The sequence below is a fragment of the Columba livia genome, chromosome 18, assembly GCF_036013475.1.
Source record: "Columba livia isolate bColLiv1 breed racing homer chromosome 18, bColLiv1.pat.W.v2, whole genome shotgun sequence".
Classification (NCBI taxonomy): domain Eukaryota; kingdom Metazoa; phylum Chordata; class Aves; order Columbiformes; family Columbidae; genus Columba; species Columba livia.
The window spans coordinates 1,645,208-1,665,724 of record NC_088619.1 but is presented as its reverse complement, the minus strand read 5'-3'; the positions used below and the strand labels follow the sequence as shown (position 1 = coordinate 1,665,724).

At 50.1% G+C, this 20,517-nt stretch overlaps 1 protein-coding gene across 2 annotated transcripts; it reads left to right on the top strand.

Moving 5' to 3' along the window:
- Positions 1-1,428: 1,428 nt before the first annotated feature.
- Positions 1,429-20,463, top strand: LOC135575717 (cilia- and flagella-associated protein 52-like). Of its 2 annotated transcripts, XM_065034413.1 has the most exons (14): positions 1,433-1,681; positions 2,301-2,500; positions 4,032-4,168; positions 4,691-4,819; positions 5,721-5,820; positions 6,276-6,392; positions 13,158-13,258; positions 14,207-14,377; positions 15,937-16,085; positions 16,752-16,897; positions 18,076-18,227; positions 18,851-18,953; positions 19,116-19,227; positions 19,895-20,463. In XM_065034413.1, exons 1-14 carry the CDS (start codon positions 1,615-1,617, stop codon positions 20,068-20,070), a joined length of 1,860 nt encoding a protein of 619 aa, XP_064890485.1. In that variant the 5' UTR covers positions 1,433-1,614; the 3' UTR covers positions 20,071-20,463. The 2 variants fall into 2 exon arrangements, with proteins under 2 accessions (XP_064890486.1, XP_064890485.1); XM_065034414.1 differs by lacking the exon at positions 18,076-18,227 and having other exon boundaries at positions 1,429-1,681.
- Positions 20,464-20,517: the final 54 nt, after the last annotated feature.

Genomic DNA, 20,517 nt, shown 5'->3' with positions numbered 1-20,517 from the left:
CCTGGCTCCATCCTCCTGACACTCCCCCTTTCCATATTGATCCCCAGGAATGAGTCCCCCCTCAGTGTCCTCTTGTCCAGCTCCAGAGCCCCAGCTCCCTCAGCCTTTCCTCACACGGGAGATGCTCCACTCCCTCCAGCATCTTGGTGGCTGCGCTGGACTCTCTCCAGCAGTTCCCTGTCCTGCAGGAACTGAGAAGCCACAACTGGACACAATATTCCAGGTGTGGTCTCCCCAGGGCAGAGCAGAGGGGCAGGAGAACCTCTCTGACCTACTGACCACCCCCTTCTAACCCACCCCAGGTACCATTGGCTTCCTGGCCACAAGGGCCCAGTGCTGGCTCATGGTCACCCTGCTGTCCCCAGGACCCCCAGCTCCCTTTCCCCTACACTGCTCTCCAACAGTTCGTTTCCCAACTTACACTGGAACCTGGGGTTGTTCCTGCCCAGGTGTAAGACTCTACACTTCCCTTGTTATATTTCATTAAATTTTTCCCCGTCCAGCTCTCCCCGTCCAGGGTTGCAATTCTGCTTGTTATTCTGTTCCTGCCACATGAGATCCTGAACTCCACCATCTCATGGTCGCTGCAGCCAAGGCAGCCCTCAACCTTTACCGCTTCAACCAGACCCTTCTTGTCAGCGAGGATGAGGTCCAGCAGTGCTCCTCTTCTAGTCGGCTCCTGCACCCTTTGCATCACAAAGTTCTCGTCGAGGCACCGGAGGAACCTCCTGGACTGTGGCTGCCGGCCCAGTCGTCCTTCCAGCAGACATCGGGGAAGTTAAAATCCCCAGCACAACCAGGGCCTGTGACTGTGAGGCTGCTCTCAGCTGTCTGCAGAGGCCTCATCGACTTCCTCACCCTGATCTGGTGGCCTGTAAGAGTCACCCACACCAGTGTCCCCCTTGCCAGCCTGCCCCTTAACTTTCGCCCATAGACGCTCAGCTCGCTCCCCATCCGTGCCTGGACAATACTCAATACGCTGTAGCTGCTCTCTCACATGAAGAGCAACTCCACCAGCACGCCTGGCTGGGCTGTCTTTCCTGAGGAGGACACAGCCGTCCATGAGCACCGTCCCGTCGTGTGAGCTGTCCCACCGTGTCTCTGTAACTGCCGCCAGGTCATGATCTCCTGCCCGAACACACGTTTCTGCCTCCTCCTGCTTGCTCCCCACGCTGTGCCTTGGTGTGCAGGCACTTCAGAGAGCGAGCTGCGCACACCGATTTCACCCAGGGGGACGGGCGGCCTCCCGGTCTTCATCAACTCTGGGGTGCAGCCCCACAGGTGCCAGCCCAGCTACCACCCCCCCGCTTCGCATCCAGTGCGGAACTCGTGGAGAATGAAACACAATCCTGAGACCGCGCAGGGGAAGCGGAGGGGACGCGTGAGGGGACGTGCAGAGATCGCTCACCCGTGTCCCGCCCGCCCCGGGCTGCAGCGGGACCCACGCGCGCGGCCGCTACGCGCGTTCCCGCCTCGGCCGCGCGGACACGCGCGGGGACCGGCCGCCTGGCGCCGGGGGGCGCCCGCCGCCCAACAGCGCCCCCTGGCGGCCGGGGCGCGCAGGGCCGGGGCGCAGGCGCCGTTGCGCTGGAGGCGCGTCCGGGCCCGGTGGCGATGGCGGCGGCCAAGGGGGACGGGGCGGTGGGGGAGCTGGAGCTGCAGGCGGCCATCGGCTTCAACGGTACCGCGGGCCGGGCGGGGGGCACCGTGGGGCCGGCGTGGGGCACCGTGGGGTGAGCAGGGGGGTCCTGGGCGCTCCCGCCGCCCTCGCCCCCTCCCCGTGCCCGGCGCCGCAGGGGCAGCGCTGCCAGGGACCGGTGCCAAGTGAAGAACAGGAAAAGTTTGACTGAATTGCGGGGTTTTCTGTTTGTTTTCCAATTCCGCAGCTTCCCAGAACGAGAATAATTTGCACATGAAACCAGCTCAGGTTGCACAGACACTGTTGTGAGCACCGGGGATGGGGCTGGGCGCCAAGGGGAATGTGCGGCCTTGCCGCTCTGTTGAGGAGGTCATGGCAACCAGGGCTGGATGCCGTGTCCTCAGAGCCCTCTGTGCTGGAGCGCTGGGGCCTCTGCGCCCTGTGAATCCACAGAGCTGCAGGACCACAGCGTGGTCCAAACCTTGTCAGGGTGACCGTGCTGCTCGACACGGGGTTGTTCTGCTGAACAGCTCTGGGGAGAACTGGAAGGTTCTTTTCCTTCCCCCCCCTCGCCTTGTGAGGTAAACCGTGGGGAGCCAGTGGTTTCTGCAGCCCCTGAACTGTTGGCAGCCAGCGGATCTTTCACCCGTTTCTCTTGCAGGACATGTTCCCTGTGGCCTCATCTGCCACCCCGACAGGGAGCACATCCTGTACCCCCTGGGCTGTACGGTGGTGATTCAGCACCTGGACACTAAGAAACAGAGTTTCTTGCATGGCCACACCGATAACGTGTCCTGCGTTGCCGTGTCCAGGGATGGGATGTACGTCGCTTCAGGACAAGTCACCTGCATTGGATTCAAGGTGGGTAATGCTCTGATTTTGTGAAAAATGCAGTTGCGATTCGTGCTAAGATGTTTAATGTTTACAGATATAACTAAATGAGGCACAGGCTGTGAACCTGGAAAAAGGCGGTTAAGTTCTATGTAAAAAGTTATGAAACTTGCTTATGATGTTATATTGACAGAGGGAACTAACATTTTAAGGGTTAACTAAACTTATAATGGGTGCCTACTAACGAACTAACACTTTAAGGCTTAGTCACACAATAAATGCTTAGTTTAGAGCTTTATGTTAAGAAGAACAGAACCCCATCGAATGCCAAGATGAGAAGTTTTACTGCACTTAGCTGTAAACTTGAGGAGACAAGATAACGAAGATTTACAGCAAAAGGGGGCGCCAGTCTGGTTTCGTTCAACTTGGCAGCTTGGGTCCAGTCAATTCAACATAATGAGCCAGAGGTAAAAAGTTCACTGTGATGAAGCTGAAGGAGCTTCATCCAAAGACCCCCAAAGACCCCTCCTCAAATTCACCAAGTGGCACTGCACAGGCGCAACAGGGGAGCGTCTATGGAAATGGTTCTCTGAGACTCATTTTAATCAGAAGCGGGGAAAGGTTATGAATATGTACAGGCGTTCCTGGGCTCATTATGAATATGTAACACCTTACTGTATTTCAGCACACTTCTTATTGTTTAAAGGTGTGCGTGTTGGGCGGAGCGAATCCCCCGCGCGCCCAGCGCTGTTTTGCTTTTGCTCTAATGAACACGTGTTTAAGGAATACAAGGAATTGGATTAAATGTTGCTTATCCATAGAAAAAACGTAAGTTATTTATGTCAGATTTTAACCGCTTAGTATTGACCGGAGAAATTGGAGTTGGCTTGCCAGTGGTGGGAACACCCTTCATTTATTTTTTCTTTTGTTGGAAAACAAATATCTGCAATGGGAAGATGTTGAAGGGAATGGGAAATTGTAGTTACTCCATTGCTGGATGTGCCTTTATGTTTTTGTAAAACATTAAGCAGTCTCCCTAGGACTGAGGGATTTTTAGTTCCAGTCCTTTTTATCCAAAGTGTTGTGGGCGTGTGGCAGCCAAAATCTCATTAGGCATTAATTAATTAATAAATGCTGTTCTATTTCAAGTGAGACCTGAGTTCCAGAGCTGCTTAGGACTGTCAAAAGCCCTTGACAGGTACCTACCTGCATTTTTAGACCTCTGAAGTTCGTTTTATTTTTGCCTATTTGAAAGACCCCAAGACACTTGGAAGGGATCAGGTTTTAGTGCTTTCAGTATTTTAAAATCCAAGTCAAATACTCAGTGTCTCAGGGTAAATTTAGGTGCTGAAATGAAGCAGAGCCACTCAAGTGCTCAGCTGGAATAATGCTTCTTACAGCACCCAGTCTGAAGCCTCTTTGTGTCAGGGGTGCCCAGGGCTGCAGAGAAGCTTGGGCTGGGCTCCTTCGAACAACTTTCCTGCCAGAGAACGTTGTTCTCCCTGATCCTGCGAGTTACATCTCATGCTCTGCCCTCCCCCCCTTCTGCTTTGCCCCGCAGGCAGACGTCATCCTCTGGGATTTCCCAAAGCAGGAGTTACTTGCTCGGCTCTCGCTGCACGAGGGCAAAGTCGAGGGACTCTCGTTCTCGCCCAGAGGCATTTATCTTGTGTCCCTGGGAGGCCAGGACGACGGCAGGTAAGGATTTCTGCTTCTTGGCACAAGATTTTTGACAAGAATCAGATTCTATGGGCGGCCTGAGACGTTTTTCCAGGGAGGGTGGTGAGAGCCTGTCCCGGGTTGGCCAGAGAGGTGGTGGCTGAAGCATCCCTGGAGACATCCCAGGCCAGGCTGGACGGGGCTCTGAGCACCCTGAGCTGGTGAAGATGTCCCTGCTCATGGCAGGGGGGCACTGGGGAGCTGGGAAGGTCCCTCCAACCCAAGCTGTTCTGTGATTCTGTATGATTTGAGTCGTGCTCCGCAGAAGGGATCTGATAAATCCACGTAGCCTTGCTTCAGGAGCAGGGGATGTAAACTGCAATTCCACACTTTGGTGACAAGTTTTTTCTTGGGTAGAATCTCTACAAAGTTACTTCTGTTGTGTGTCCTGGTAGGAACAGGCTGCAGGACAATAGGCTTTGTCTTGCTTTTGTTTTTTAGTAATTGACTTCCAAGCAGTGTCAAAAAGCGAAGCTGTTTCAAGGCTTTCTTCTCCTGCAGGGTGATGGTGTGGGACGTCAGTAAGAGAGAGGCTGTGTGCGGGAGCCCGGCCTCGCCGCGCAGCGCCGGCAATGCCAACGTCGTCATGTGCTCCAGCTGCAGGGACGAGATGTTTGTCACTGCTGGAAAGTAAGGGTTTGTTGAGAGGAACGAGCAGAGCGAGAGAACCCCTGGCCCTATTTCCTTTGACAAAGAGTCTTTATTTAACTACAAGGAAACTTAAGCAACTGTGTGCTTGTGTTGTTTCTTTTCACTCTGAATGGACTCATGAATATCCGTCAGGTTGTAGCTTTAAGGCATTTCTGCTTGTTCTCCATGTAACAATATGTTTTCAGAGCAGCACACAGGGGCCCACGTGTGTCACTTCTGCTCCTGATAGCAGGATTTTGTACTCAGCGTTACCCGTGCAGTGTTTAAAATATTTAGTTGCCAGTGTTTACACAAGAAAAGCAGTCAATGAGTGCCCCTGAACAATGGCTAATTAATGTCGAAACAATGATGTCTTGCCGATCGTTGGATGATCTCCTGTCCTCACCAGATGTGATGTACAGTTGGTCACTGGCTTGTAACAAAAGTTGTACAAAATGTCGCGTTTTGCAAGGATGTGCGGCAGCGCCCATATATCCAGGCTGACGTTTAAACGCGTTGAGGGCCTGCACCTCCCTGTGCATCAGGGACGGCTTTGGATGCTCTTGGCTGCACTCGCACTTATGAGCGCTCGTCTTTGCAATTTTAGCACTTTGTTAAATGTAAGGGTGACTCTGCTTAAAGACATTACATCGTCTCTGACATCGTCAATTAAATTGCACTAGAAAAGAGTTGAGAGTGTCCTCACATATGTATTTGCTGAAGATTTTTGATTTACCCGGAAAAAGTTTCCATAAGAGACTTCTCTGATATTGTTCTTTTTCTCCGTATTAAAAGATCAGAATAATGGAGCCTTGTGAAGGTTTTTTACTTCTTGTAGTACTGAAAAAACTTGGAGGTTTCTGCATCTGTGGATTTGATCCCACTCTATTTGTTCTTATAGTTTCACCATTCGAGTGTGGGAACTCGACACAGCAACTAAAAAAATCCATCCATCTGAATGCTACGCGGGGCAACTGAGAAGAATCACCGTGTGTGTTCAGGTACGTTTCAGCCAAGATGACTTTGCTAAACTAAGAAACTCTGTACAGACTAGAGAAAAACCACGAGTTTCTCTAATAATGCTGGAAATGTTGGTCCCAAGCGCGTGACGGCAGTGAAGTTCCTCAGCATTGGCCATGGCAGTTGATCTCCCACGGCCTCTGGGAAAGAGTGTTCTGGATGCTCCTCAAGAGAAGCAGCACGTGTTACGGTCACGGGCTCCGGCACCCGGATTTTTATGCTTCAAAATATGATCTAGATTTGGTTAGAAAGTGTCTGGCGTTCAGCAGTGTTCTGGATCTGTGCGTGTGATGGAACAGAAACATTGGCTGGGTTCCCCCAGGTGAACTCTTGGCAATCCACTGAACTAAAGCTGTTGGTGCAGCCCAGTGTCAGGCGTGGGACACGGGTCTCAGTATCCAGACCGTGATCTCTTTTTCTTTATGCTTTCTTATAGATGACAGATGATGATGGTGATTTTTATCTTGGCACGACGAGTGGAGATGTCCTGAAAGTGAACACAAGCAGCAAGGTGCTGACTGCCTGTGGGCCCCAGAAGAAGAAGTTTAGCATGGTGAGTAGCAGCTCTGTGACTCCAATTCTGTCCTTGTCCTGCTCTTTGTTAGTGACTGAAGGTAGAGCAACCTGCGGGAGAACCATCACAAAGCGGATTCTCAGACTAACGCTTTTCCTGCGCTGTCAGTTCCTTGTGTCTCGGTCTTGATGCTGAAGGCTGAGCCCATTGTCCCGCCTTCGTTGAGCTTCATTTGGCTCAGAATTTGGGTTTTACTTGAATCTCGTGTGTCATCCCACAAACTCTGTACAATTAATCTGGTAAACGTCATAGAAAGTGAAAAGTAGTAATAAAAATGGAGTAGTTCCTGACTTTTTTGCTTCTTTTAAGAAGATACGAGCTGGAGTGAGACAGAGGACGTTCCTGGGAAGGCTGGTGGAAGCGCTTGTTTGAGAGGCTTTCCCGCACTTACTGCTGTAAGGTCCCATAGTCAGATCTCACAAATGTGTTAAATTGTCTGGACTGAACTTTTCTTTTTGTGTTTGTTCCCCATCCCATTCCCCCACTTCCCTTCGTCTTTTTGCTGTTCTGATTCTGCCACTGATGAGGCAGAGATCTTACTGAAAAAGGCAGTATAAATAATGTAATTCAAGAGTTTATTGTAACGCGTATGCACAATTTGGACAAAACAAGGTTGCACAGGGTACATTGATTCTATTGCTTTTTAACTTCTGAGTTCTTGAGTTCATAACCCCAAGGGTTTTTTAACTTAGCTTTTTTTTGTCTCTGATTGGGACTCGTGGGTCTGAGCATCCTCAAACAGGAGTTATCTCCTGAATAAGGAGCTTCTGACCGGTGGTCGTACAAGAATTCTGCATGCAGGCAGCTGTAATGATAAAACAATCGGCACCAGCTAGAACACTTGTTGTTGATTTCTCCTTATTTGGTGCTATAAAAGGCTTCTTGTAGCGTCTCGGTCTGTCCCTTGCCTAAGCTGGGATGTGTTTTGCGACTGCGTCAGCAGCACGCCCAGCAGCGAGCAGCAGGGGCAGCGCTGCCGCGGGAGGGCCGGCTGTGCTGGTGGGGATGCCGCGGGGCCGCTGTCCTGCGGGGCAGCAGATCTGCTCTGAGAGCAGCACAAGCCCACAGGGGCTGTAAGAGCAGTTCAGCAGTCAGCCCCAAAGAAAACTCTCCTCTGGGCTTGTTTCCCTCAACCTCCTGAACTTTGCTTGGACAGGTGCATCCAAACCATGTACGTGCCCGTTCCAGATGAAATATTTATTGCGTTACAAATGCAGGCCCATGTCTCCGGGATAACTTGGACCCACTGAATCCTTTGAAATACAGTTCAATGTTTATCTGTTCCAGAAGGGTGGAGAAGTTATTACTTGTTTTTCCCACTTACATTGTAGGAATGCAAATAGTTTTTTTCTGTGTCCCTCTTAAAGGACAGGAATGGATGTGTTTTGTTTTCCTGCTGGCAATGGTAAGTTCGCTGCAGGTGTGTCCCCATGTGGGGACACCCGCACTGGCCGCGGTTGAGCCCCTTGTCCGGCTGCCCCCCTGCAGGGCTTTGCGTCCACGCAGGACCCGTGGCTGCTCTGTGCTGTCTCTTAGGCCAAGGTCTTGGTGACTGTCACCTCCCCTTCCAATGCCTGCGTGCTTTGAGTCCTTCTCCATCTCGCAGCACGTGCACCTCGCCCAGAGCCCCTGGTTGAAGCCGCCCGAGGGCCTGAACTCCCGTGTCCTCAGGGCTGAGGGAAAGGTGCCAAATGCACTTGAAACAAAACTTCACCAAAAATACACTTCTGAGAGCACTGCTAAAGAAGCCGTCAGGCAGGGTCACGAGCAGGATGCTGTGCCGTTTGGGGGTCCAAAAGAAAAAGCCGAGGCTCAAAGCCAGAGCACAGTCCAGTCCGTACTGTGAGGGGTTTTATCGTAAGGCAGATCCATAGGAACAGCATTTTGTGGCAGAGACCTTTGGAGCATCATGAGCTTCAGCTGGCATGGCTTCTGAGAGTGAAAAGCTGGGGGAAAACAGGCCCCTTGACTGTGCAAGAGGCTGACAAGGTGTTGAGGAGAAGGGAAGATCCAGAAGTGGGTCTCGTCACAGCCGCCTGCCAGCCTTGTGGACGAGCCCTGAGCTGGTAGGCGCTAATCTGGCTTCAGCTTGGGTTTATTAGTGTAATGTGGTGGCAGCTTCTTAGTATGTGGCACTGGTCGTTGGGGGAGCCGGGAGAGAAAAGGAGACATTCACATTGGATGGAAATAGCGAGGAGTCCTCCCAGTCGCCTCCTTTCCCCTCCCGCTTCAAACAGGCGTTCCTGTTCACAGGCTTTTCGGTCAGACGCGCTCAGCCCCGTCACCCCTTCTCCTCTTGCTCTCTCCCTCGCTCTTCCCAATGCGCTTCCCTTGTGCCCGAGGAGGGGAATTCACCAGGGCAAACCCGTGTTGCTGCCGTCACTGGGAAGGCGCTGGGACGTTTTTCTCTGCAGTTACTGTCAGTGCCTCGGCCACAGATCCCCTCTCATACTTTCCAGCTCTCTTTCCCAGCTCCGTGCTGTGATTCCCTTTCCGCCCACCCCCTGCACATCTCTGCACACAAATCATGCCTTGTCACTGGACTGTCAACAAGTGCTCGCTGGACACACGTAGGATCTCGTGTTTTATGGCAGCAATTTCCAGTTGTAGCCTCACCTCCAGTGCCGAAAGAGGTATTTTGCAGATGTTTTTTCAAGTCAAAACCACAGCGTTTATCAAAACAAAACTATTTGCATCCTTGTTTCCACACAATTTAGTCCATCCCGTTGCTAACCAAGACATCTTGTGTGTCTTTCTTGAAAATGTACCTTGCATTAGCACTTGTACCAAAACTTCTCCCCTCTGGAGCCACGCATTGCAATGCTGTCTGTGTTTGAGAACAAACCTCTGCAAACCATGTTCACCAGTTGCATCGGGGAATTACGATCCGGTGGCAAAGCGTGAAACTGCAAACCTGGAGTCCACAGCCACCCCACGCCGAGCACATCTGTAAAGGGTTTAGATACTGCGGGGTGAGGAGGCGATTCTATTGAAAACAAGGTGGGGCACCCTTAAAGGAACTTTGCCTTTAGATACATAAGAACGTGTTTATTGTATAGACAGGATCTGAAGATTTCTTGGTTTCTGTTTTGAAGAGGAGTGGCAAAATAGTTTGTTATGATGAAGCAACTTGTTTTCCATCTATCTGGTATGAAGTTTAAGTGCCTGTCTCTAAGGTGTATAAAGACTGGAATAAACAGCAGCATTCATTTTGCTCCCTGCCGCGGGCCTGAGGAGCTGTAAGGCACCCGTTGGAATGTGAAGAGGGATGTACAATTGCAAACGCATTTTCAGAAGTAGTTGGAGTGATTTGCATTGTAAAAAGAAATAAATATTGACAGGAGATGCGCTGGAAGAGTTCACAGAGCGCTCAGGAACTTTGCAAGAGATCTGAGTGGGACAAAGAGCAGGAATCCCTGCAGGAAGGGACCGGGCAGGCTGCAGTTCTGATGGTGCTTTTATTTACTTTTATGTACTTGAAAGCGCTGGTTTCTTTGGGTGAGCAGTCAATAATGAATGGTGATGTTTTTAACCTCCTACGTTAGACTCTGCATTTCACCTACAAGAGCACTGGCAGGGTATGAAATAGAGCATTCATCGCAGCATTAACGTGGACTACTTGACTCTATGAATAACAAGTGCAGCTTTTAAAGCTTATAAAGCTGTTTACTGATGGTAATGCAAAGAACAGGCTGGACAAAAGCACAGTTGTCAAATTAAGGTTGAAGTGGAACTCCCATGATTTTGAGAGCCTGGCAATGAATCCTGGCCGTTCTAAGGTTTTGGGTGTTTGGGGTTCTTTCTGTCTTAATAACACCTGCTTCCCTCTCCAATGGAAGAACTGCAGAGAACAGCTTGGAACAATCAGAGCAGTGTTGGCAGCGCCGCCAAAGCTTTAATTCATTAGCAAGGAGCTGTAATCAGATAAACTCCGTAGTCATAGGTTGCATTTGTAATGCTGCCACCTGCCATAACGCTGAACCCAAAGGGCGTCTGAGGTGGAAGATTTTAGGGGCAAAACCGCAGACCAGGAGCTCAGCAGCCAGGTGATGGGCCCGTGATAACAGGGGACTCGCCAAACGCTGCCAGCGCCTCGGAGGAAGTTTCCAGAAGCATTGCTCAGAAACCGCTCTGCTTGTGGATCGTCTTTCTAATGCAAAAGAATCCCTTTGTTCTTGTGCGTTTGCTGAGAACATTTGCACGAAACCCGGCGCCGCTGCCGCTGTGAGAATGTGGCAGAAGATCCTCTCCGCAGGTCGTGTTTGTCACCCATCAGGAGACTGCGGACGTGCTGCTGCTGGAGCCGGCGAACGGGGAGCTCAGTGCTGGTGAATCACAGAGCGGGAGAGCATGTGTCAGGTTCTTTTCTGCAGCCCATGGTTATTTGATCCTCAAGTTAAATCGTCTTTAAGCCGATGCGTAGGTAGGTGTGAGGCTGCCTGCATTGCCAGCGCTGGAATGCACAGTAACGCTTCTGGTGATTTGGGGTTTTTTCCTTTAAAACGTATAAGCAAGCCTTTAAAAACAACCGATTGCTTCTATTTGCGTGGATAATGGAAGCAAAGTAATTTTCCCAGATTCATCAGACCTCGCCTGTGGCTTTTTCCGTGTCCTTTCTGGGTCTAAACAGCTCAGATGTCCATTTTCTTTTCTCTTCTTTCTTCACTTCTTCTCTCTCCTTCCTTAGACCTTCAGTCCTTTCCGCGAACAAAACCAACACTTTGTGGCTTTGGTTTTTCTAAACCCTCTGAAGGTGTTAAATGCTGAACATTTCCCGGGCTTAGGCCGGATTAATGCTTGAGAAGCACAGGAAGGCTGGGGGTGCTGCTTAGATGTCAGACTTTGAATCCTAAAGCAGCGACATCTGTGTGTGTTCCCCAGTCACAAGTCAAGCCCACGACAGGGGTTTCTTCCTGGGGAATAAATACAGAATTACTCTGAGTCGCCTCTTGGTCGCTCTTTGAGAATTGACTTCTTGGTGCTTTCACAACACTAAATGCTGGAGCTGGGCATTGTTTTTCCCCGAAGAGCCACCACCAAACAGAAATTGTTGTTTTCCCATAATGGCTCGGGCTTAAAGGAGAAACAATCTGAACGTTGCGAACCTGCTGGTGGGATCCCAAGGGCTGGCAATGGTGCTTATGAACCTGGGAGCGGCAAATGCTGCTGGAGTCTGGACTGTGACTTACGGTGTCAGTCCAACAGCTCCTGCCCGTCCCTGCGGGTCTGTCTGGGCGGAACAGCCGCCGGCCACAGGTTCTGCAGGCGCCTCTGGGACGGGAACTTCGTTTTCAGTTCCAGTTTGGTGGCACAAAGCTCCTTTATCTCATGGTTTTGTCCTTTCCATTTCACTCATGCAGAAGTTCCCCCAAGCTCGTAGGGATATTTTCCCAAGTTAGAATATCAGGAGAGTCCAGCGTAGGGCAACAAAGATGATGAAGGGAGTGGAACATCTCCCTTATGAAGAAAGGCTGAGGGAGCTGGGTCTCTCTAGTTTGGAGAAGAGGAGGCTAAGGGGGGACCTTATTAATCTCTATAAATATATAAAAGGTGAGTACCGTGAGGATAGAGCCAGGCTCTTCTCAGTGGCAAACAATGACAGGACAAGGGGTAATGGGACCAAGCTGGAACACAAGAGGTTCCACTTAAATTTGAGAAGAAACTTCTTCTCAGTGAGGGTGCCAGAGCACTGAACAGGCTGCCCAGGGAGGTTGTGGAGTCTCCTTCTCTGCAGACATTCAAAACCCGCCTGGACGTGTTCCTGTGCGACCTCACCTGGGCATTCCTGCTCCAGCAGGGGGATTGGACTGGATGATCTTCTGAGGTCCCTTCCAATCCCAAACATACTGTGATACTGTGATACTGTGATTTAACCCCACAGAAGTCATTTCACTCCTCTGGCAGCCTATCTTGGAGTCTCTTGGTGATTTTCAAGAATTAATCTGTTGTACATGGAACAGTAATATTACTTCACAGGTGACAGACCTGAAGCAGATCTGACTCTTCTTACACTTGTATTTTGTGGAAGGCTGAGGACTGTTTTCATTTGTTTGGGTGTTTTTTGTTGATTTTGTTGTCATGCATTTTTTTCCTGTAGCCTGGTACTTTATCCACCGAACAGCATTTCTCCTTTTCCAGTGGCTGGCCTCCCGTTGATCTGCTCTGCTCAGTAACAGCAGAAACCCGGGATGACCATGGGCTGACTCATTTCCAAAGCTTTCCTGTGACAAACGTATTTGATTACTAATAGGTGGGAGATGGGATTGCATCTTTCAGACAGAGAGAGAGGCCTGAGACGCAGAGGATCATCCTAAAAAGAGCTGTAGGAAAGACCATTTAAGCTGAGTTGTGTCCTCTGTTGTTTTCGTGGCTGTTGGATGAAGGACACGCGGAGGGAAAAGCGCGAGTGCCGCTCCACGATGTGGGTATCGCTTGCTGCGATGAGGTCAGGCTCTGTACGTGGTCCCAGCTGCTCTGAAGAATCCAAGATAATGCTGTTTGCTCGCTCCTCGTACTGTATTAGTTCATATAGACCTGCAATTAATAACTCTTTTCTCCCTTCTCCCTCTAGAGAGCCACTCTTTAGCCCAGGTCAGTGACAAAATGCTGACAAAGCCATATTGGAGTGAGATAAGCCCCGCCGTCGGGAGCCCGGTAGAGACTCCGTTGTGCTGTTCAGCGTGGCTGCAGCAGCAAGGAGCCTCTGCTCCCATCCGATTGCGTTTTCATCCTGTTTTCTCCTAGGGAGTCACAGCTTTGCTTTTGCCGAAGACAGGAGGTTTAATAGTCGGCACCGGAGAAGGGACTGTAGCTCTCTGTGCAGGCTCAGACTTCCAAGTAAAGAAGTGAGTTTGTAGATGGAAGAATCAGGAGGGGAGAGGTGACAATTCCTCCAAAAGGGTCACGGTATAAGAACCAATCATTTCTATGGAAAGGCATAATCCAAGTCAGTCTCAGTTTTTCAGTCCTGCAGACACAATACACGGTCTGGTTCCAGCGTCACGAGGTTGGAGCAAACTGAAAATTACTGCGTGCGTTTGCAGGGAAGTGCCCTCTGATCCTTCCTTGTAAATGACTGTTGTTTCCTTTGGAGCAGTAGGAGTCAGATCCTAAACTGATGCAAAGCCAGACAGATTTGTTGAAGTCAATAGAATGATGCTTATTTACGCCGGGTGAGAAAGAGTAGTAGTTGCCATCTCCAAAAGGGTTTGTTGGGGGTCATGGGATTGTAAAGCGGGGCTCTGCTAATTTTATAGGCACGTGTCTGGAAGTGCTGGAGTTTTGCAAGGCTTTTTTCTGCATACCAGATAGAAAGCTGCAGGCGTCATTTCCCCATACGTGATTTGAAAATTGGGCTCACACCTACTCATTTGGCATTGCTTGAATATCCCCTTCAAGTGTACAGTTCTGCAAGCTTAGCTTTGTACGACTGAAACTATTCCCAGAAGGTCTAAACTGTCTGGAAACATCCTTGAAAGTGGGATATTGAAGTGCACTTGAGCAAGAATATCAACAAAGCTGTTGTTACCTTAGGCCCTGGTGCAGGAAATCAAGTCTCCAAAGTGCTGCCTGTGCCAGCCCTGGCAGAGCAGCAGGTGGGACGGGCAAGATCATGGGAAGTAGTAAACGTGGCTGGGAATGGAATGTTAGTCCTGCCCATGCTCTTGCATCTTGATATCACAGCCTAGTGCGGAGCTTTTTGGGGAAACAGCAAAAGTCGAATTCTCGAGAAGCTGGAAAATGAAAGTTCCTCGAGGTCAATGTCGGGCCAAACCTTTGCTTTCTTTGCACAGGAGAATGCGAGTTGAAGGTGCTGTCACTTCCCTGACGTGTAGAGGTCGGGACGACCAGTTCTTTATAGGGACAAATAAATGCCAGATGTACCGCAGTGCCTACGCTACATTTAAAGAGGAGCTGGTCGCCGTCTGTCACACCGAAGCCGTCAACGACGTTGTTTTTCCTGAGTGAGTATAACGGGCTGGGCTGTATTTGGCTGGTGCAGAAGCTTGAGGAGCTGCTGCTGAGGTCAGGGTGCCTGTGTGCGCAGCTTTTACCACAGGAACCCAGAGCCTGGTACCATCTGTTGGGATGATTGATACGGGCGATGCTGTCACCTGCCCAAAAAACGCCGGGGTGACGGTGAGCAGCTGCCTCAAAGCAGAAGGCAGCAGTTCAGTTGGAGCACTGGAAAAATCACTGATCTGCGGAAAGGATGATAAGTAAAAAGACCTGAATTATTGATGTTTGGGCACCGGCAGGGATGGCAGCCTCCCCCTTTTGTCCCAGGGTCGCTCTGCATTTGTCTTGTGAACGCACAGCAAATGTTCCCTTCCTGGGTAGTAGCATCGTGACTCTTTATTTTGTTTTTTTAAACCCACAATGGATCGTCTCTCCAGATGGAAAATGGGATTTTGATCCAAATGAACATTTTTGGCGTATTTTTATTGCTTCGCTTCTCGGCCCAGCACAAAGGGTCAGATGTCACCGAGGTGCAGTGAGTGCAGGGAGCAGGAAGCGCTCCTCCCCGCCTGCCGCCAGCCTCAAACCCACATCTTCTCATTTAATGAGAAAATCAGGTGGAGCTTTAGGGTGATGTGCTGCTGATACCGCTGATTGACACGCCTGTGTCACAGCCATTAGTGCTGACTGTAAGGACTACAGGACTACATCCTTGCGTAGATGTTTGAACTTCTTATCTGTTGCCTGCTCTTGAACAAAGCCTATTGCTGATGGGGAAATACGGGCTTAATTTCCCTGTTCTGGCTTATTTCAGAATCCTTCACTTGCTGATGTTATCCTGGTTGATAAAGCACCCGTGCAAGCTGGGCTTGAAAGAGGCCACACTTTTGTTGTGCCGGTTTTCTCTGTCCTGGTTCATCTTTCTGGGCACTGATGGTGCTGTTGAACAAAAGCTCGCGGTACCTTTCTAGATGTCACTTTCTGTTGCATCCCTAGGACGAGTGGCTTAGAGCTTATTTCAAAGCACTGTGTCCCATGGCTTTTGAAATGCTGCAGGTCTTGTTTCATTCCAACATTTATAACAAGTATATTAGGAACAGACTTTGCCATCATTTCTATTGCCTTCAGCGCTGTTGAATGGGAATCATCCAGTAAGCAAGATAAAAAATGACATCTTTACAATGTGAGGCTGCTGTTAGTGGCTGATGTTAAACCTGGGCAGTCAGCACTTTTACACCCACTTTTGTGTCTATTCTATATAACGCATGAATTAGAGACTGAATATGGGAAATAAATGTCTCAACTTCAGCAGAAAGAATTATTTTAGTTTCCCTTTAACTGTTCCTTAAAATGAATCTTTGAAGAGAACCCAAACCAGGGGAATTTCATGTGAGAAAGGTGATCCTCCAAAAAAGGCCTTTGTCTTAGCCGTGGGGATCCCTGTGGGGCAGATCCCAGCTGCAGGTTAGCAAAGCCGAGCTTTGGAGGACGATTTGAGCTGTGACAGAGCAAGGAGCGTTTCTGTGTGCCCCTCCTCGTTACCTCTCCTCTCTGAACTCTCCAGGGGACATTCGGACTTGTTCGTTACCTGCTCCACAAACGACATTCGAGTGTGGTACACGCCGGAACGTCTGGAGCGGCTGCGAATCACCGTCCCCAACGTCACCTGCCACGCGGTCGAGGTGACGAGGGACGGCATGGTCATCATTTCAGGTAATGGTCAGCCCAGAGCCGTGGTTGCTCAACTTAATAAACATCAGTATGTTAAAATGAAGAGAAGATTAAATTGGGAAAGCGTTTAAATGGAGTTCATGGCGACACCCAAAGGCCTCTTTGCATGCAGCTGGTCCGATGGACTTTGCTGGCAGCCCCGCTGTCCTGGTGCTGCAGTTGCGGTGAGGGTAGAAGGCAAGGGCTGGAGACCTTGCTTTGGATCAGTGAATTCCGGCAATCCAGAATGCGGTTCAGTCTTATTTAAATTACCTAATTCTAAAATATCAACCTTGTTGTGTGCAGCAGCTTCACCTGTGATGTATGTAGAGCACATTTGCATAAAGCCGCCGTCCATCGCCATGTGCAAGTTGCTGACACAGGGACTCCTGCAGTCCTAGAGCAGCCGTGCAGCCTCCCCATGGTTACCAAACCACTTTGTCCACAGCCAGAATCCAAAAGCAATTACATTTCAACAGTGTGTTTGGGACCGTAGCTCTGTGGGCTCATCTGCAGTACAGTGGTTTTCACGGGTATGCTGGTGATCTAACAGCGTGGGCCTTATGTGGGAGCTTATTTATAAAAAGGGGTTGGTTTGGAAAGGAAAGAGCGACAACAGTGTGAGGAAAGTCTGTGCGCCCGGGCAGTCTGTTTCTTTCTGTTCATCAGCTTGGAATGACGGGAAAATCCGCGCCTTCGTGCCCGCTACGGGAGAGCCCATGTACGAGATCAACAACGCCCATAACCTGGGAGTGACGGCAATTGCTGCGACCAGCGACTGCAAACAGATCATTAGCGGAGGAGGTGACGGGCAGGTAATTTGTGCTTAAAAACCTGGAGCAGCTTCGTGCGCTCATCACAGGGCCTGCGAATTGCCTGGAAGTGCTCAGTCAGAACGGGAGCTGTTCTGAGCTGCCGCTTGAGCCAAGGACTGAGTTCAAAGATATCAGCTTTTGAGATGTGCTGTTGTTCTCAGAGGGCATCATGTAAAACAATGCCCCGATTTCTTCTGGCATGGCAGTTTTGGAAATCCTTCTAATGCAGAATATGCTCTTAATCCTTTTTGTTCATTTGTCTCTCCCCTCTATTTGGCTGATATGTGCAGCTGAGACAGAATTACAACTAAAGGTTGGTTAAGCAGAAAGGAGAACCACAGGGGCGCACTTGCAGTACTCGTTCGGAACACAAAAAAGCTGCTCTGCGATGCTAATGGTTCTGTCAGAATCAGTCCTCAGGAAGCTGTGACTTCAGGGTTGCTGAAGGGATCGGGATGCTCTGAGCTTTGAGCAAGTGGCAACTGGACATCCAGATCCCTTCGGGAACTCGGCATCAGCCTCGAAAGCGTGGAAGGTCAGCTCTTCTCTGCCTTTGATGCCCGTGTCTAAATGTCTAAATTTTCACTGGGATTTGGCCTTAGTGGAATGTCGAGGTGAACAGACATTGCAATGTTTGGCACTAGTGGGACAGGACGTGCAAGGTGTGAAGGATCAAGGCCTCAAAGCAGAAAGATTTTTGCTGTTACCAGCACAGGGAAAAGAGGTGCTTTCAGGCACGTGTTTCACATCAAAGCTTTAAAGAGCTGGTTTGTATTTCCTTCCTGGCGTTCTCTGTAGGACAAATAGCGGGTAGCTCCTTTCTATTCCATTGCAGCAGCTTTGTGCTTTGATCTTGAAAGCACCACTGGCAATAGATCGTGGCCTGGGTGGTTTTTCCTGATCAAGAGCTGTGTAAAATGAAGCATGGGAGAGCGGGCACTTGGCAAAACCAAGGCCTGGGGTTGATGGCCACGAATTCCTGAAGCAAGTGGATTACACTGTGGAGAACTCAGTTGAGCTTCACAGGTCAGCTGCACCAATAACCCACAGGCCAACGGAGATGGTTGGGACTGAGCTGCTGTACGTGTTGGCAGAGAAAGGCAAAGTTCAGGAAAGCTCCTCCTGAGCTCCGGCAGGACCAGCTGGTACCAGAGCAGATGTGTGTTGCTGATTTTCAGGTGAGGATCTGGAATATTGGTGAGAAAACCCAGAAGCTGAGGGAAGTTCTGAAGGAGCACAGAGGTGCCGTGTCCTGCATCAAGATTAATAAGAACGACAAAGAGGGTGTCACAGCCAGCCTGGATGGAACGTGCGTCATCTGGGATCTTGTGTAAGGCGACAGATTAGTATTGCCAAGGCACTTGGAGTGCTGGTAATATCTGTAGGGTCACTGTGCCCGGTTTGGGACACCACATAGCGAGGAGGAGGGGAAAAAGAGCATTAAGAGATAAAAACTTCTAGAAAGAACAATGAGGTCAGGGAATGTAGAACCTCCAATTCGAGAAACTTTTCAGAAAAGCTCAGACAAACCTTTGTCTGCGGTTGTTTTCCTGTGCGGGATCCTGCTTGGCCACGGTGGAGCAGGTGAGTTCCCAAGTTTCCCACTAGCTCTGTTTTCCAGAACTTTGTGACTCGTGTCGAGCTCTTGCGGATCTGCAGACTTTCTGCACTGGGGTAAGGCCGAGGACACCTTGGCATAGGGAACAGCACCTGGAAAGCATTCTGGGTTTAAACATTTCATTTCGTACGACAGCAGATCAAGAGTCCTATAGGGCAGCTGTGATGGAAACAGAACTGATAGCCTAACGGGCTTCATGGAACCCTGAACTCAGAGCAGTGCCTGAGAATATCCAAGGAGAGAGATCTGATGTACAGCACAGGCAGAGACATTCCAGGCAGGCAAAGTTTGGGTTTTGACGCTGTTGCTCTGTCTCATTTTGGGGTGTTTTGCAGGCGTTACGTGAGAAAACAAATGATCCTAGACAACACATTGTTCAAATGTGTGTGTTACCATCCCGGAGAGTACCAGATAATCACCAGTGGAACAGACAGAAAGGTGAGCAAAGCTGCAGGAACTCTGCAGTGCACAACACACGGTCTGGCGCTGGTTCTGGGGTGAAACTCCTGTCCCTGCACAGCAGGTTGTGTCCCAGGGCGGTGCTGAAACCCGTGTGCTGCTCACGGCCAGCTGAGCGCCCCGCTCTGCTCTGCTCTCTAGATTGTGTACTGGGAAGTGCTCGATGGCTCCGCAATCAGAGAAGTGCAAGGCTCTCTGTCGAGCTCCATCAACGGGATGGACATCACATCGGACGGGGCGTCCTTTGTCACAGGTGAGTGCGTGGTTGGAGCTGGAGAAAGGAGGTCGTATTAAGACCAGGAAAAGCAAGGCAGTGAACCAAGGATCTCAGTACAGTGCGAAAAAGCTGAAAAAAGGGGTCAGCTAAAGGGGAAAAGAACATGAATCACCGAAGAAAAATACTGTGGTTCAGGCTGTAGTTCAGACTGGGAAGACGCTGCTGTAGCTCACTGGGATCTGCTGGTGAAGGTCCGGAGCCCTTCACTGGACACTGACCCCAGCAGAACAGAAGCAGTTTTTGCCATAATGCCCAAGAAAACATATCCTGCTCTTCCTAGGAACACCGAAGCGTTCCCCTGCCTGGGAGCGGGGAACAAATAGCAGCAGAACTCGGTGTATCACAGTATCACAGTATCAATGTTAGGGATTGGAAGGGACCTCAAAAGATCATCCAGTCCAATCCACCTGCTGGATCAGGAACGCCCAGGTGAGGTCGCACAGGAACACGTCCAGGCGGGTTTTGAATGTCTCCAGAGAAGGAGACTCCACACCCCCCTGGGCAGCCTGGGCCAGGCTCTGTCACCCTTACTGAGAAGAAGTTTTTTCTCAAATTTAAGGGGAACCTCTTGTGTTCCAGCTTGATCCCATTACCCCTTGTCCTGTCATTGTAATCGTTTGTTCTTCCTCTGTGCCTGACGCAGGTGGTGACGACCATCTGGTGAAGCTGTGGGACTATAAGGAGGGCACGGTGACTCACATGGGAGTGGGCCACAGCGGCAACATCACCCGCCTCAAGATCTGCCCCGCGAACAAGTACATCGTGAGCGTGAGCGCGGACGGTGCCGTCCTCATCTGGAAATACCCCAGCTCGGGCTGACAGCCGGTGCCAGAGCTGCTGGGCTGCTGCTTCCCCGGCCGGCCCTGGAAATGCTCTTTTCTTACTGCTCAGTTTGTTGTAAATCGTTTGTTCTCTTAGAGTAAACAGTATATTTCTACTCCCTGGTATGCATTTACCAGGTCCTTAGATGCCCTTTCTAGCTCAATTTTTTTCAGGGGAGCTAAGAATTTGCTGTTTGTTTTGGATTCATCACTTCCGAAAATCACCTTGGCAGTTGTAACAGTTTGCGTTGTTACTGCCGCCTTTCCTGCCCGTCTCAGCATCATCTGCCTTGTACGTCTACTCATTTGTGGGCTCTCTCTTGCTTTCACATGGTCTCTCTCTTCTCTGCACTCTTCTGTCTCTTATTTAACGAGTAACTTGTTGTTTAAATTCAGTCTGCTGTGTTCATTTTAATTTGTCTGGTCCTAATGAAGGAAAAAGCTC

What these genes read in the sequence shown, in the direction of transcription:
- LOC135575717 (XM_065034413.1), top strand. Translation starts at nt 1,615, where the DNA reads ATGGCGGCGGCCAAGGGGGACGGGGCGGTGGGGGAGCTGGAGCTGCAG. An exon ending in GGCGGCCATCGGCTTCAACG is followed by an intron (nt 1,682 to 2,300) that starts GTACCGCGGGCC and finishes TTTCTCTTGCAG; the next exon opens with GACATGTTCCCTGTGGCCTC. An exon ending in TCAGACTTCCAAGTAAAGAA is followed by an intron (nt 13,259 to 14,206) that starts GTGAGTTTGTAG and finishes TTCTTTGCACAG; the next exon opens with GAGAATGCGAGTTGAAGGTG.